General features: G+C 36.8%; 1 protein-coding gene and 1 pseudogene across 5 annotated transcripts in view; both read left to right on the top strand.

The window, feature by feature from the left end:
- Positions 1-18269, top strand: part of LOC109457495 (cofilin-2) — a 109244-nt gene that overhangs the window by 77097 nt on the left and 13878 nt on the right. For 3 of the 5 annotated variants that reach the window (XM_088796877.1, XM_074328138.2, XM_088796878.1), the window contains 3 exons: positions 1500-1642; positions 3635-3722; positions 3855-4844. In XM_088796877.1, the coding sequence (XP_088653003.1) occupies positions 1500-1642; positions 3635-3722; positions 3855-4051 (428 nt within the window). In that variant the 3' untranslated portion in view covers positions 4052-4844. Of the gene's footprint in view, positions 1-1499; positions 1643-3634; positions 3723-3854; positions 4845-18269 lie in introns of those variants that run through there. The other 2 variants (XM_088796880.1, XM_088796879.1) reach the window with 2 other exon arrangements.
- Positions 12876-14701, top strand: LOC109457480 (LETM1 domain-containing protein LETM2, mitochondrial pseudogene; annotated as a pseudogene).

Raw genomic sequence — 18269 nt, forward strand, 5'->3', positions numbered from 1 at the left:
TTAGTATTTCTACTAGTGTAGCAGGGTAGTTGTAAGAAATTTGCAAACATTGTTCTGTTTTTAAGGGAGAGATTTGGCCAATATTTGAACAGTCGCAGAATAACACATTATAACACATTTCATTCTCTTCCTTCAAATACTCATTATCACACATACTCCTTATCATCTAGACAAGCTACATTGTGACATATCAGATTTGCGGACGGTAGAGAATTGGGGGCATTGATACTGTTAGGCAGTGATCATCAACTGTCTAATTCTGATCATTGTTGTTTATAGTAATCTTCATCCATATAATAATCTCTATTTATTTTTCTCTTCAATCCTATTCTTTTTGTTATTAATATCAGTAGTAAGAAAACTTCAAATTTCCAAAAAATGAAGTTAAACAAAAAAATGCTACTGTTCTTTGAAGAATTGTAGATAGGGTATATTGCATGATTCAAACAATGACAGGATTAAGGAACTCACTGGTGAAAGAATGGAATAAATTTCTCTGTTTTTGAAGTTGTTTTGAAATATATATTAGATTACTTTCATGTGTGATTCCAAGATGTGTTTGTTTTTTTAAATACCCAACTCATAGCTGTGATAAGTTTTCTTAAATGGTGACAATTTTATTATAAAATAGTGTTATAAAGTTACATTAGTGTATTTATGATCAGGTCATGTTTGATGGGGAAGTGTTGGGTAACTTTGCACCAAGATGTAATTTAGCTTTTCTTATCCACTTATCTATTTCGCTTTTCCCTGAATCTGAACTCAAAACTGTTGGGAAAAATAGTACACCTGAAACATTTTTATTCAAAAACACTCTGCTTAAAAAAAAAAAAAAAAAAAAAAAAATGTGTTGTTGTTAACTAAATTGTGAAATGACTAACCTGGTTAGGGGGAAATGTGTGGATTAACATTTAAGTAGAGAATTGAAACTCCTGAATTCATATATGGATTATACTACCCTTTTCTACTAATTCATACATGTTAGATTTCATTATACACTTTAGATTTTATGAGAAAGCATTTTGCTTTGAGAAAATTCTCCAACTAAAATTAAGATTTATAAGAATAATCTTTCACTTTATCATTGAGAATTTTCTATTATGCAAGATAATTTTTAAATAGACCTAGTTTCAAGATCTGAAGAGAACTTTCCTAAGTAGCCAATACTGGAGAATTGCTTACTTTATTTTACTGTACTTGAAAATGTATTTTTAATAAAATGGAGTAAAAAGTCCACCAACTTTGTGTTCTAGAATTTTCTCTTGTGTTACACTCTTTTTATAATCTATTCCCAGTGAATGTTTAATTCAATAGGAAATTTTTAAGATCGCAAAGGAAATAATGAATATTGGATCCACATTTTCATATATCTCAGAATGTTCGTTTACTATCTCATTGTATAGTGTCAAATTTGTTTGAATTTAGTTTGTATTTATATGCCCTAGTTAGCCTGTAGTGATCAAATATTTTGCTTTGTCGTCACCTAAAATTATTTACAGAATCATCTCCCATGACACTGAATCGAAGGAGTTCTGGCCGACAGGGAGGAGTTCATGAATTGTCAGCTTTTGAACACCTTATTGTAGAATTGGTACGGCATGATGACAGCTGGCCTTTTTTGAAACTTGTTTCTAAAATCCAGGTAATATTACTAGACTACATAAAATGTATTCATGTATATTATCTAATTTAGTCTGCATGGCAGTTTTGAGATAGTCCAAACACCTGTTAGTCACTTTGTACTTTAAAAAAAAAAAAAACCTTGGAAACTTGGTTCCTATATTGAAAAAAATGGAGTTAGCAGTCGCCTCAGTCCCTTCTAATCATGTGACTGATTCTTGTAAGTGATGACATGTCTTGAAATAGCCTCAAAGTTTTTATTCTATATTCTATATATTGAATATGAATAGAGTTGACTCAACTGAGTATCATTATTGGTATTTCTATTATTGTAAAACTGTGGTTCTCAAGCTTCAGCATATACCAGAATCACCTGGAGGGCTTATTAGAGCACAGATTACTGGGTCCTACCCAAGAGTTCTTGATTCACTAGGGCTGGGATGATGCCCAACCATCTGCATTACTGACAAGTCTCCAGATGGTGCTGTTGGTGCTGATCCAAAGACCACAGTTTGAGAAACATTGATGTAAAAGATAGGTACTCTTAAATAATAGAGATGGCCTAACCCCCTAACTAAGGGATTATAGATGATGCTATAGTTATTTATACAGTTGACATGAATAACACAGGTTTGAACTGCACAGATCCACTTATATGTGGATTTTTTTCAATAAATATAGTGAAAAAATTTTTGGAGACTTCTTAACATGAAGCAATCATATCAATTACACTAGGCTACCATAAAGCAATCATTATATCTGTAAATAAATATGAATTTCTTTTTCACATTATCTTTTCATTTTTGACATCTAGTGTTAGTAATACGTGTAACATCCACAGTGTTCTGTATCCTATAAGACAATATTGATGTAGGTATGAACAAACGATTCATTGTGTAAACAGATGACATAAACTTAGGTAAACTACGGTATCAATAAAGTACAATACTGTGTATTTTCTCTTATGATTTTTAATAACATTTTCTTTAGCATATTTTATTGTGAGAATACAGTACATAATACATATAACATAACAAAATAAGTAAGGTTTCCAGTCAACAGTAGGCTATTAGTAGTTTAGTTTTGGGGGAGTCAAAAGTTATACACAGTTTTTCGACTGCACGTGGGTCAGCGCCCCCTAACCCTCTAACCATTGTTGAAGTGTCAACTGTGTGTGTGTGCACACACACACATATGCACATACCTATATGGCAAAATGTGATATACTACAGCAGCAATAGGACAGTGTTACAGTAATATAATAGAAGTTATATAATGGTCTTTCAGAAGTTGGGAAGCAAAGGAGATTGAGCATTTTAGAGGGAGGGAATAACAGAATTAGAAACTTGTATTGAAGAACTATTTGGTCTGGTCATTGAAGTAAGATGGAATTTCAACAGTGAGAAATGGAATAAGACATTTCAGGAATTGGTGATGATAAATTAAAAATCCAGAAATGAGAATATGGGAAGAAGGTTAGTTTGAATGGAGCAGACTAGTTGGACACACTATATAAAGGGTCTCATTTGTCCGTGTTTAGGTGAAGTTTCTGAGTGAAAAACTGACATCAGCAGAATTCTACTTCGAGATTTCGAGAGCAAGAATGTAAAGAATTAATGAACATTGAATAGCATCTTATAAAAATTAAATCTCAATTTTGACTGTCATTTTTCCTGAGTTTTTGTGTTGAATTGTTTTCTTACGTACATTTTATTCTTTATTACAAATGCAATAATGCTCATTAAAGAAATTTTCATAGGTACATATAAAGGCAAACAGAGCACAAACAAAATCATAATCTTTTTCTTGTTCACAGTGAATTGTTAATATTTTTTGTAGTATTAAATAGGGTTCTACAGCATTAAATAACTAAAATGTATTATGTGGTTTTAATGGAATAATAGTATTCAGAGGGTAATATGCAGTTGCTTTTAAATGCAGAACCTTCATGTATTTGACCACTTATCTCTGATAAACTTTATATAGGAGAGATAATATTTGAATTATTTTACAGGTCCCAGACTATTACGACATCATCAAAAAGCCCATTGCCTTAAATATAATTCGTGAAAAAGTGAACAAATGTGAATATAAATTAGCATGTAAGTAATTTTTCTCTGACAATTATTGTTTGTTTAAAGAGATAGAGGCTGTTTTCCAGATATACAAACAAAAATTATATTTATATACTTAAGTACTTTCATTCTAATCTCATTTGTTTTTTTTCTTCCTAGCTGAGTTCATTGATGATATTGAGTTAATGTTTTCGAACTGCTTTGAATACAACCCTCGTAACACAAGTGAAGCAAAAGCTGGAACTAGGCTTCAAGCATTTTTTCATATTCAAGCTCAGAAACTTGGACTGCACGTCACACCTGGGAATGTGGATCAAGTTAGCACACCACCAGCTGCAAAAAAGTCACGAATCTAATTTTGTCCTTCTAAAGGACATATTTGAGGAAAACAAATTGTTCATGAAAATGGAACATTAAATCATGCTATAAAGCACACATATGTATAAAGCAATAACAACTGATTGACCACTTTGAAATGTGGCCTGCACTAGAGTCTCAATTTTAATATTAAGCACTCAGGAGAATGTAGGAAAGATTTCCTTTGCTACAGTTTTTTCAGTATCTAATAAGTTTGATAGATGTATTGGATACAGTACTGGTTTACAGAGGTTTTTGTACATTTTGAGATCATTCATGTGTCCCAATATCTTGGAAAATATTTTTTCACCTATGATTTATTTTGTCATTGATGATTTTTCTTAGAAGTGTGGTATTAAGGGAGATTTATCTGCACAGATAAATCTTCTGTTATAGCACAGGTTAGAAAAAGTATGTATGTCTAAGAATTGTTCGGTGAGCACATTCTTTCAACACTACACATGAATGAGTCCAATTTTATATCCTTGAAGTGCTGTACCAGTGCTGGCTGGAGGTATTAAGTCTGAGTTTATTAACTAGATATTTATTTAGCATTCAGAGTAATTTGTGAATTTGTTTTGTATTTATAAAATTTGTACCTGGAAAATGTTCTTTAATTTTTTAAACATTTTACTGTTTTTGTTTTATTTCTCTTAACTTCCTTAATGATCAGTCAATAAAAGGTAACACCCTCCCTTTTCCCTGACAGTTCTTCCAGTTTTACAGAACTGTATTATAAATTTCTATGTACAACTTTTTAAGTGTACAAATAAAATGATACATTTTTTTCAAGTATTCTGAATTTCTGGAATTTTTACAAATCAGAATTGGTCTTCTACACCTGATTCATACAGACCATAGGAACCAATGTTTTATTATACCTGAATCTCTAGACCAGTGGTTTGCATCTAATTTTGCCCATACCCTTGAGGAGTAGGAAACATCCCATCAGTAACATCTATGGAAAATAGGAAGTGCTATTTCTTAGGCGTCGAAGATATACAGGGGCCTCAGTTTGTAGGAGTAGCTGTTCCTTATTAGGAGGCAAAAGGCAGGTGTCCTCTCTAGGGCTTTTTGGGTTCTCCCATCTATTTTCTCATCTAAAATCCTGAACACGCTGTATTCTCATTTAACTAGGTTCACTTATTTGGGAAGTTACCCCTCTTTCATTTCTTTCTCAGATACTTTGAGATTATCAATTCTCTGGATTCTTTGTGTGAATATGTTCATATCTAAAAATTTTGGTAAATTTGTAATCATTTCATATGCCAATAACCAAATTTCTTAGGAAATTTTACTTAATAGCATTTAAATATTCAGGAGGGAATTCTGAAATATTTAAACATTTAAAAATAAATTATCTGATTAATATTCTTTTATTTTTTAGTGTTAACAAGTAAGTTTTATATTTGTTTTTCTAGAGAATAAGCACTAAGAAGGAACCATTTCTGCCCACCTACTTATTATTTAGTCTGAAAGTCAGTTTTAAAACTTGCAATTTATTATACACGTTGCCTTCTTAGACCCAGTTAAAATAAGACATTGCCTTTTAACCTGCCCAGCCAGATTGTCTTATACACAAAAATCAATTTATTCCCATACATACCTGCAGTAATTGAAATTTTATATAGCAACAAAGTTAACACAAGGATGTATGGTAGTGGTTGACATGATCAGGAAAGCAATCAGCATTATTTGACTTCTATTTTGCTTTAATGTTCTTCTTTAAGGAAAAATGACTATAATGGAATAAGTGGAACAAAGACATAAAGCCCACGATAACGAAAGAGACATTTCAGTCAGCTGGGTACCTCTCACTGAGTTTAGTCTCTAAGCCCAGATAAATTCTATTTCTAAAAGTACTTGATTTGTAATTGCAAGAGAGTGCCAGCAGAGAAAGAAATTAACACATCATGTTACATACCAAGCCCATTAATAGAAAAGTTTTTATCCTGTGTACCTAATAACTATGGGAAATGCTTTTTATGTTAATTAGGGCAATTCTGTAAGGTTTTTGTTGTAGCTCTCTCCATTTTTCAAATGAGATTTAGACTCAGATGGATTTTCTTCTTAAATACTTGCCCAATATTACAAGAGTATATGATACTAGGCTGTTCCATCTTTCCATTACTAAGATACCTCCAGGAAGATGAGAAATGACGCAGGTTTTTTTGTTTGTTTGTTTTTTGTAGATTTGTTTTTATGTACAATATAAAAGGGTGGACAAAAGGGAAAATGTATATGGGAAAATGTGTATGTATATGTAGTCATGTCAGATCATAGTTTACATCACATTTTTGGGAGTGTTATTCCTTGTAAGCACATGATTCTTTTTTATCTGTAGTTTTTGAAGATCTCTGTTCTCATACTCTTTAGCCATGTGCTCAGAATGTGCTTAAGGGTGCATGAGTATTGAAAAACCTGCTGTCTTCCAAACTTTGAACTTAGTTCCCATGTGTATTTGGCTACAGATCCTATTAATATTGGCTGTAGGGTCCTTACTACTATCTAAGCATATTCAGAAATGTGTTAGAAACAGAAATTTAATATGTATGGCAAGGTAGCAGTTCTTCCAACATAGTTCATTCTCTCACTTGTTTGCTTTTTACTCCTGTGTTAAAATATTAAAAATTTTTAGGCTTTTTCTTGAGAGAAGAGGAGGTTTGGTGAATTTCACACGTGGGTACATTGTTTGATTTCAAAAAAAAAAAAAAATGGGCCAAGTGCTCAGGTTAATTTTTCTAACACCAGGAAGACTGTGCTTACATATTCCCTATTAGCCTTTATATGCACTGTTGAAGACAGTTCATAGTGTTAAGATATCAAAGCAAACCTCTACATTGGAATAAATACGCAGGAACATCAGTGTATAAGTAATTTAAAGGTGTGCAAATGACTGAGCACCCCTTTAATCTTTCTATTCATTCTTTTCTCAAAAGTTTTGTCTTGGAAGTTTAAGGAAAAAGTTTTGTCAAGGAAGTTTGAGGAAAATGTATTCAGAGTATTGATGAACAAATCTGTAAAATGTAAGGTTGTCGTTTAAGCCTTTGATTTAGTCGGTATTAGAGGTATATTTAATACTTTGTTTCCCTAGTAAAATGAAAAATTGACTCTAGTCATTAAATTAATGGTCATTGTCCAAAAGATAGAAAACACTAAATATATAAAATAGACATAAACTCAGCATATAATTTTTCAGATAATTTTCTTCAGCAAAAATGAGATCATGGTATACCAATCATTTTAAGCAGCTTTTTCACTTAGTGTGATACACTTAGTCTGGATACCTATATTCATTTATGTGCTGTCCAGTATTCCATTGTATCTGGGACTCCCTCGTTTAGAACCCTTCCCTCAGATATCCTAGTCCTGCATTTATTTAACCAGTTACCTGATAACAATTAGGTTATAAAATATAATTTCCTTGGGATATTTTGGCTAACTATAATTAACTCATGTTAGTAATCATTTTTAGATATATAACAGCTGATCTAAAGACCAGAAGAGTGACAAACTAAAAAATGGATAATAGGGCAGTATAGCATTTCTACAGCTAATAGGCATTTAATTTTTAATATTTTCCAGCCTTGGCTGCTTCTTGTGGTATTTCCTCTTTTGCCTTACCACATGCACTTTTTACTGTTTAGTCACCACAATCCTCTAGGACATGGTTTACCAGACTTTCTGTAAAGGTCCAGATAGGAAATATTTAAGACTTTGCCAGCCATCCATCTCTGCCATAGCTATTCAACTCTGCCATTGTAGCACAAAAGCAACCAGAGATAATATATAAACTAAGGTGTAGCTGTGTTACAGTAAAACATTTTTTTCTACACTAAAACTTTTATTTGCAAAAACAAGTGGTGGGCCAGATTTGGCCTGTAGGATGTAGTTTGCTGATCTGTGATCTGGAATAAATAATAACAGAATTTAAACAAAGGTATTTTACAAACAGGAAGAACTCTTTATTCTCTCCCCTAGTCCTTATTCTGGTCACTCCTTCAAAGTAGAGATTCACCTGTACACTCATTGTTGGTTCTCTTTTATCCGAGGTCTGTACATCGTCCCTGAGCAATCGTATTCAGTCCTATGCTGAGACAGCAGCTGCCTTACGCTGGTCCGCGGCATCTGTGTGTGAAGGAGGAATTGCTACTGGGTTTGACATCCTGCTGTAAACTAGAAAACTGGAAAAACATTATCAACAAACTTTTCATACATTGGACAATAGTGTAGATCTATGCAACATCTCCCTATAACTAGTTATCTTCCTAAATAACAAAATTTAGCAGCTCAATTTCTTATTAATTTCCTTTCCCCATTAACCTACAATGGGATTGGCTTGGCCTACACCATTCTGTCAGCCTCGTCTATCACTTCCCCACCACACCATCTATGTATTGGTTCCTGTCACACTGGACTTGGTTGTTTCTCAGATATTAGGACTCTTCTAACACCATGCCTTTTAACTGGCTGTGCTTTCCACCTGAAATGTCTCTACCATCACTTCACCAGCTGGTTTGGTTAAAAACACCCAGAGCAGAGTTTCCTTTTGGGATGATGAAAAGGTCTTTAAATGGAGAGTTGTGATGGTTACATGAAAGTATGAATGTACTTAAAAACAGTTAAAATGGAAAGTTTTATGTTGTGTATATTTTACCACAATGAACTTTTAAATGGCAAATTTTATGTGTATTTTAACACGATAAAATATATAAATTTAAAACACCCAGAAATGCTAACTAAAACACAATGAACATCTACTTAAATTCATAGCTGAGTGGCCAAGAGAGTGGTTGAAAAAAACATTCTGATAGTGACATGATCTGAAGCTGTAGCTGTCCTGGTGAGAGTGGGCAGCAGGTAAAGATGGTCTTAATACTATGGGGGTTTGTTTATAAAAACTACATGGCGATAAGCCCTGGGGCTCATTCAAATCAGAGTTGAATTGGAAACCCATATAAAATCAAAATTTTCATACCTTTATTAAAATGTAGACTGGAAAAAAAATCTGTGAATATGTGGTCCAAAATCTATAAGGAGAAAAAACAACTATAAAAAGAGATGCTCAGGACTCCAAGATGGTTACTATGGCAACTATCAGGTATAGTTTCCTATTGTTACCTATGTTGACTAGTTCAGACAAATATATAAATGGCCTTCCATAGTTATAATACAGTCTTAGCTATTGCCCAAAGAAGCTATTGAGGATTTGTGCTGATTTTTTTTATTCCGTTTATGGTGTTCATAATTGGACCCTAAATGCCTTCTTGGAATTCTTTTTTTTTTTTTTTTTTACATTTGCAAACTTTATTTTTGCTATGTCACATATCATAAATTTTTTTTATTTTTCAGTTACAGGTGACATTCATTATATTAGTTTCAGATGTACAGCATAGTAGTTAGACATTTATATAATTTATGAAGTGATCCCCCAATTAGTCTAATACCCACCTAGCCTTTGTTTTAAAGTCTCTTTTGGCTGGTATAACTATTGCTACTCCAGATTTTATTGTTGTGTGTTTCCTTTTTCATAGTTACTACAGTATTATTGACTATATTCTCTATGCTGTACTTTACATCCCCATATTTTGTAATTACCAATTTGTACTTATTAATCCCTTCCCCTTTTTCACCCATCCCCCCAACCACCCTCTCACCTGGCAACCATCGAAATGTTCTCTGAGTTTCTTTCTGTTTTGTTTATTCATTTGTTTTGTTTTTTTAGATTCTACATATGAATGAAGTCATATGGTGTTTGTCTCTCTCTGTCTGACTTATTTCACTTAGCATAATATCTTCTAGGTCCACCCATGTTGTTGCAGATGGCAAGATTTCATTTGCTTTTCTGGCTGAGTAATACTTCGTTGAATATATGTGCCACATCTTCTTTATCCATTCACATGTTGATGGAAATATGAGTTGCTTCCATATCTTGGCTATATTGTAAATAATGTTGCAGTGAACATATGGATGCATATGTCTTTTCAAATTAGTGTTTTGGGTTTTTCAGATAAATACCCAAAAATGGAATTACTAGGTCCTTCTTTGTATCTTGTCATAGCCTTTGTTTTAAAGTCTCTTTTGGCTGGTATAAGTATTGCTACTCCCGCTTTTATTGTTGTTTGTTTCCTTTTTCATAAAATATCTTTCTCAATTCCTTTAATTTCAGTCTGTGTGTGCCTTTCAATCTGAAGTGAGTCTCTTGTATCCAGCATATGTAAAGGTCTTGTATTCCTATCCATTCAGACACCGTATGTCTTTTAATTGGAGCGTTTAGTTTATTTACATTTAAAGTAATTGTTGATAGATATGCAGTTATTGACTTTTTATTATTCATATTTTTTATCTTCTTAAGGAAGTCCCTTTAACATTTCTTGTAATACAAGTTTGGTGGTGATGAACTCCTTTAGCTTTTTCTTGTGTGGGAAGCTCTTTATCTGTCCTTCAAATCTGAATGATAGCTTTGATGGGTAGGGTAATCTTGGTTATAGGTCCTTTCATCACTTTGAATATTTGCCAGTCCCTTCTGGCCTGCAAAATTTCTGTTGTGAAATCAGCTGACAATCTATGGGAACTCCCTTGTAGGTTATTACCTGATTTTCTCCTGTTGCTTTTAAGATTCTGTCTTTGTCTTTAGCACTTGGCATTTTAATTATGATGTATCCTGGTGTGGGCCTGTTTGTTTGGGTTCATCTTGTTTGGGACTCTCTACGCTTCCTGGGCTCATATGTCTATTTTCTTCACCATGTTGGAAGTTTTCCATCATTTTTCCTTCAAATACATTTTCAGTTCCTTACTCTATCTCTTCTTCTGGTACGCTTATGATGGGAAGATTGGTCTGTTTGATGTTGTCCCAGAGGCCCCTTAAATTATCCTCATTTTTTTTTTTTTTTTGATTGTTTTCTTTCTGTTGTCCTGGTTGGGTATTTCCTGCTACCTTATCTTCCAAATAGCTGATTCAATCCTCTGTTTCATCTAATCTGTTGATTCCCTCCAATGCATTCTTCATTTCAGTTATTAGTATTCCTCATTTCTGACTGGTTCTTTTTTATGTTTTACGTCTCCACTTTCATGTTTCCTATCTCTTTGTTGAGGTTCTCTGAGATCATTGAGCATCCCTTATAAAGAGTGTTTTGAACTGCATCTCGTAGATTGATTGTCTCTATTTTGTTTAGTTCTTTTACTGGAACTTTGTTCTGTTTTTTCATTTGGGACATGTTCCTTTGTCTCCCCATTTTGGCTGCCTCCCTGTGTTTGTTTCTACGTATTAAGTAGATCTGCTGTCTCCAGGTCTTTTCTTTTTTTTCAATTTCTTTTTTATTGGGGAATATTGGGGAACAGTGTGTTTTTCTAGGAACCATAGCTCCAAATCAAGTCATTGCTTTCAATCTAGTTGTGGATGGTGCAGCTCACTGGACCATGTGGGAATCGAACTGGCGATGTTGGTGTTATGAGCACTGGGCTCTAACCAACTGAGCCAACCAGCAGCCCCACCAGGTCTTGATACAATGACCTTACATAGTAGGTGTCCTGTCAGGCCCAGTGATACAGCCTACCTGATCACCTGAGTCAGGTGCTCCAGACATGTCCCTTGTTGGGTTGTCTGTGCCCTTCTGTTGTAGATGAGACTTAACTGCTGTTGGCATATCAGTGGGAGTGATTACCCTCGTGCTGACTAGGTGTTAGGAATGGCAGTGACTACACGGGAGCTGTTGTACAGGGCTGACCCTATGGAGCAGGATTCACTTTAGCAGGGCTCTGGTGCCTGCTGAGTCTGCCCTTTGGGTGTGTCATGTGTGGAGGTGGTTGGATGGTGCTCTGGTGTGTTGTGAAGCTGGCCACTAGGTGTACTTGTGCTGGAGCCTCTTGGGAGGGGCTCTGATACAGGCCAAGTTCAGCCACAACCTGTATCCTGCCTGGGGCCACTTGCTATGAATTGCAAAGTGATCTGTAGATGGTTCCCATTTGTGCTGGAGTTGTCTTGGAGAGGCTAAGCTGTGAATTGAGGCCAGCTCCCACTAGTGCCAGGCTTGGGGCTGCTCAGCAAGAGGTACAGGGCACATGAGGCCAGATGCTGCTTGTTTTGGGTTTGTGAAACTTTGAGAGATTTTAGGAAACTCTGCAGCATGAGCCAAACTGTTTGTATGGAAAAGCCACTGGAAGTGGCTTGGGTGGGCCAGAAATTTGGGTAGGGTGGGTCTCAGGGAATCACCAGGGCAGGGCAAATGGTGTTAGCTAGGTTGATGGAGACACAGAGATGGCACCTGCCTGGCATGCTGGGTATGGGGAGGGCTCAACTAAAGAACACTGGCTTCTTCCAGCACTTCTGCCTGGGAGAAATCTGCCCCTCTAACCCTCACCCTGAGGCCAAACAACTCAGTTCCTCCCCATATGTCTCTGGTGCCTTTCAAGTTGCTGCCCCAGCACTGGAGCTCAGAGTGAGTGAGACTGTCAGTGACTAAGTCCATGCCCAGGCCCTTTAAGAGAAACACCTGGGACTCCAGCAGCCCTCTGTCTCACTCAGCCACAATCTCTACTGGTTTCCACAGCCAGAAGTTATGGGAACTTCTCTTCCCAGCACTGGAACCCTGGGTTGGGGAGCCTGGTGTGTGGCTGGGACCCTTCGCTCCTCAGGGAGACCTCCACAGCCAAGGTATCCCTCCCAATTTTTAACCATTATAGGTTGGCATGGGACCAGCCCATTCCTTGTCTCCACCAGTCTTGACGTGGCTTCTTCTGTATTTCCTTAGTTAAAGTCTTCTACTCAGCTAGACTTCAGGCGGTTCTCAATGACAGTTGTTTTGTAATTTAGCTGTAATTTTGATGTGGTCATGGGAAGAGGCAAGCACAGCATTTACCCACTCCACCATCTTGACCAGCATTCCTTTCGTGGAATTCTGATTACCAGTGTTTCTGAAACTCTTTCCAGAGATATTGTCATCAACTTTTGAAAGTGAATTTAAAAAGGAAGAAAAATAAAAAAATAAAATGGCTGCAAAGTTGGAACTAGCAAAATTTCTTCACAAAATGATTACAGAAATGGCAAGGAAGAAAAGTGCTAAGCTGGGAGATGGCTCTACACAGTTCTCATCCTACATCAAATAGGTCCAGACTGGAACAACTGAGTTAGTTCATTTTTCCAAACTATTTGAGGATCAGCTAACCCTGGAGCTGCTTGCCCTTTACAAACTGCTAGAATTGCAGTCCCTTGGAACCAACAGTTTGCTCCGTTTTCAGCTCCTGATGAAATTAAAATATATTAAAGCAGATGATGAAATAATTGCCAAAGAAGGGGTGAGTGCTTTGAGTGTGTCAGACCTATAACCTTCCTGTAGGGCCTGAGGGATAAGATCCCTGGGTCTCACTGAGAAATAACTAAGACAACAGCCAAGAGAGTGGCAGGACCTCCATCTGAAAGAGACTGTCCCTTCTCTGCTACTGTCAAGAACCTTCTACCTGATAAATGTGAAGCCAAAGCCAACTGAGATCTCAAAAGTGGGGAGGCTCCAAAGATGGATATTCCTGTGGAATCCCCTATTTCCCCTGAATCCAAAGAGAGCATGGTGGATTTGGCACCTCAACTGAAGGATACTAAGGATGAAAAATGTATGCAGGGGCCGGCCCAGTGGCTCAGGTGGTTGGAGCTCCATGCTCCTAACTCTGAAGGCTGCCTGTTCGATTCCCACATGGGCCAGTGGGCTCTCAACCACAAGGTTGCCGGTTTGATTCCTCGAGTCCTGCAAGGGATGGTGGGCAGCGCCGCCTGCAACTAAAGATTGAACATGGCACCTTGAGCTGAGCTGCCACTGAGCTCCCAGATGGCTCAGTTGGTTGGAGCACATCCTCTCAACCACAAAGTTGCCGGTTCGACTCCCGCAAGGGATGGTGGGCTGCGCCCCCTGCAACTAGCAACGGCAACTGGACCTGGAGCTGAGCTGCGCCCTCCACAACTAAGACTGAAAGGACAACAACTTGACTTGGGGGAAAAAAAAGTCTTGGAAGTACACACTGTTCCCCAATAAAGTCCTGTTCCCTTTCCCCAATAAAATCTTTAAAAAAAACAGTATACAACTGCCACCAGTTGTATCATCACCCATAACACCATCAATACCTATTTCATCACCTAAAAGATTCATCACTTCTAAATAAGGTATATTCCAGGCCAAATCACAAAAGATAACCCAGAACAGAAAGGCGCATAAGGACTTGACCATAAGGACTACAAGAGAATGAAACGGTCTCTCTCCAGCTTCCTGCCCTCAGCAGTGGCATCCATATAGGACCTCCCAACTAAGACTATCTGTCTAGTCTGGGTAGAGGATCAGCCACTTAGTCCTTGGAGCAGTCTTTTGAGGCCTTGAAACCAGTCCAGATTACGTCAGCAGTGAAACCAAGTTCAGACCATTTAGAAAAATATAATTATAAAACCCATTTCGTCTGTATCATCACGTCATCCCACAAAACTTTGTGTAAACCACCACCATGTTGTTTTTAACACCTTCATATTTGTGCCCATGTTCTTTAAGGGAGGAAATATTTTGCATAATGATAGCAGCTTAGTGCCTGAGGTAACTCTGTCTCCTATAGCTTGGTAACATGAGTAAGAATTTGGGAACTCCAAAAAACATTGTAAGAGCACCCGACCAACTTTTTCAGAGTTATTTATCAGTAGGAATAGTCCCTGGAAACAAAGTATGAGATGGAATGGATATACTCTCCAGTAAGATCTTTCTGAATATAAAGAAAAAGCTTCTTGGAGAACAAAATGGTGAGTTAAATAGAAAAAAAAGAGAAAAAGTCATCCTCGGTCACACTTCCACTTCTAGGATGATAAAGTAAGCATCCTTTTCCGTAATCCTCCCACTCATTATAACTAAAAACCCTGAACACCATATATTATATAAAGCAAACTTAAGACTGAAAGGTGGAGCAAAAGCAGACTGACTAGGGACCTTGGGATCCAAGGAAAGACACAGTGATGAGTTCCCTGGGTTTTCTTTTGGGCTCATATATCCAAAGAATGCTGAAGAAGCTGGCCCCCAGAAATTCCAAACGAAAGAGAAAGCCACAGCAAAAGCTTTCTCTAGCCAAAGGACCAGGAAAGGAGCTGCCTAGCAAGAAAAAACCATTTAGACAATGACTGCTCTATTTCAGCCAAACACCATAGAAAAAAAATGACCTCACCTACACTCATACCAGCAAAGACTATATGGGAGCCTACACTTCCACCTTCATAACGATAAAATGAGGTGTCCCAACACCCTCAATGGAGTGGTATTAGAGAAGACCAAGTAGGGAGTCTGGATTTTCATCCCCACCAGCCAGTAATGAGGTATCCCTTTCTTTCCCCACAGTGTCAGTGGAGACCATGTGAGAGACCGGGGACTCACGCCACTACCCAGCAATAATGAGGAACACCCCTTTCTGGTGTCAGGAGAGGCTGAGTGGGAAACTTGGACTTCTACCTGCATTTGACAGTTACAAGGTAGTGCCTCTACTTCCCTTGCCAGTGACGTCATAGAAAGCCAGCTAAAACAGAAAATTTAAATACGATCCAATCGTAATACGAAAATGTCCATGTTTAAATTGAAATTTACTCATACAAATAACCAGGAAGATCTCAAACAGAATGGAAAAAAAAAAAAAAAAAAAAGATGTGAACTCCAAGATGAGATGTTAGAATCATTTGACAAAGAATTTAAAGCAACCATAATAAAAATGCTTCAGTTAGGGCCAGACCGGTGGTTCAGGCGGTTAGAGCTCCATGCTCCTAACTCGAAGGCTGCCGGTTCGATTCCCACATGGGCCAGTGGGCTCTCAACCACAAGGTTGCCAGTTCAATTCCTTGAGTTCCGCAAGGGATGGTGGGCTCTGCCCCCTGCAATTAAGATTGAACACGGCACCTTGAGGTGAGCTGCCGCTGAGCTCCCAGATGGCTCAGTTGGTTGGAGCGCATCTTCTCAACCACAAGGTTGCCAGTTTGACTCCCGCAAGGGATGGTGGGCTGCGCCCCTTGCAACTAGCAACAGCAACTGGACCTGGAGCTGAGCTGCGCCCTCCACAACTAAGATTGAAAGGACAACAACTTGACTTGGAAAAAAGTCCTAGAAGTATACACTGTTCCCCAATAAAAAGTCCTGTTCCACTTCCCCAATAAAATCTTTTTTTTTTAATGTTTCAGTTAGCAATTATAAACATACTCGAAACAAATGAAAAAATAGAAAGTTTCCATTGTACTAGTTTTCTATTGCTGCTATAACAAATTACCACAAATTTAGCAGCTTAGATGATACAAATTTATTAGTTGTAGGTCAAAATCTGACACGAGTTTCACTATGCTAAAATAAAGTTTCTAGAGTGCTGCTCTCCTTTCTGGGGGCTCTAGGGAAGAATCCATTTCCAGCTGCCAGAGGTCACCCATATTCCTTGGCTCATGGCCCCCTTCCTCCATCTTCAAAGATTTTACATTTCTCTGTATCTGTCTTCAATAGTGACAGCTTCTTCTGACCACTGCCAGGAAAGACTCTGATTTTAGGGACCCATGTGATGAGATTACACTCACCCAGATAATTCAGGATAATTTGAGGTCCTTAAATTAATCATATCTTAAAAGTATCAAGAGAAATTTTAAAAACTACATTGAACAGAATGAAAATGAAAAAAACAATATATTGAAATATGTGGGACACAGCTAAAGCATAACTGAGAGGGAAATTTATAGCACTAAATGCTTCCATTAGAAAAGAGGAAAAGTCTCAAATTAATAAGCTTCTACCTCAAGAGCCTAGAAAAAGAAACCCTGGTCGCTAATCATACCAGATGGGCCTAACAGAAACAAACACAAAACTATTCTGGATGGACTATGCCTCAGTCCAGGCTGCAAAATATTGCCATGATAAAGCCCCATTGACAATGAACTCACCATCCAAACTACATAAATAATATACATGAGTGTCCACTGAGAGGCAGTGTGGTGTGACCAGCATACTATAGGCTTTTAATTCAGAGATATCAGGGCTCAAAACTTGGCTGTGTCAATATATAGATGATACAATCTATACAATTGTACACTTGAAACCTATATAATTTTACTAACCAATGTCACACCAATAAATTAAAATAAAAACAAAAAACCTGTCTGGCTGTGTCTAGTCAACATAACTGCTGTGATCCTGTTTCCTCCTCTGTAGGAAGAAGATGAGAAGATGACACAATCTGTGTCACAGTACTTTTGTAAGGATTCAGTGAGAAAACACATGCAAAAACTCGCATATAGCACCCAATTTTAAATTTTTTTTATTTCGTTAATTTCTCTTAGCATTTAGTCCCAGGAAAAAAACTCTTTCTCCTTACAAACTTTATGCTTCTTTTTATTAGCTAACTAGAGCTATTTAACTGAAGGACTTTCCCTTTTGTCTTGACCATCAAAAAACTAAAGGCTAATCTTTAATGTTTCATCATCTCTGTGCCCTTTAAAAAACTGAAATATAATATACATATAGTAAAGAGCAGTATCTCAACCCTGTGTCTTTTAAGCAACTTTAAACTCCTGTGTTGCTTTTTTTTTTTTTTTTTTTTTGGAGGAATTTACAGTATAAAGAAATAAATGGATGGAACGACCCCCTAGTCATTTTCTCATTGTTTCACACTCTACTAAACTTTATTCAACTATCCCATCTCTGTTTCTCATCTACATTTATCCCACACTTGCAATTTTCTATTTGAAGGGTTAGAAAAGCAATATGACTCAGAATGATTCAGTCTGCAACATTATGGTAGCAAAACAGCTCACGCTTTCAAAGTCCTTGGATGCTGATGTTAGGTTATGGATCAAATGATGCCAGTGGGTACTAAAAGTGACATAAACTCATTATGGTTTTTTCGTGTTTTTTTTGTTTTGTTTTGTTTTGTTTTTTTTGCCTTTCTCAGGGCAAGGTGGAAGTTGCTGAGACATTTGAGTATTGATGTTTTCTTTCTCATTTTATAATGGTTCTTATTTTTATGGTTATTAAAAGTTGAGTATTGGTAGAGATGAGAATATCTGTTTTCTGAGTCTCTTACAAGTAACTATTCTTAACCACAGGGACAGATAAACAGAGACAACGAAAATGTACTTCTTGTATATCTGCTTGAAGCACTGTTCTTGAATTATCTGCTTAATTTACCATTAGGGTTAATAATTGGTTAGTTAAGCCTTTCTGTAGAAAGGCTTGGGCC

The sequence above is a fragment of the Rhinolophus sinicus genome, chromosome 3 (genome assembly GCF_057876585.1).
Source record: "Rhinolophus sinicus isolate RSI-liver-muscle chromosome 3, RSI-T2T, whole genome shotgun sequence".
Taxonomy (NCBI): Eukaryota; Metazoa; Chordata; class Mammalia; order Chiroptera; family Rhinolophidae; genus Rhinolophus; species Rhinolophus sinicus.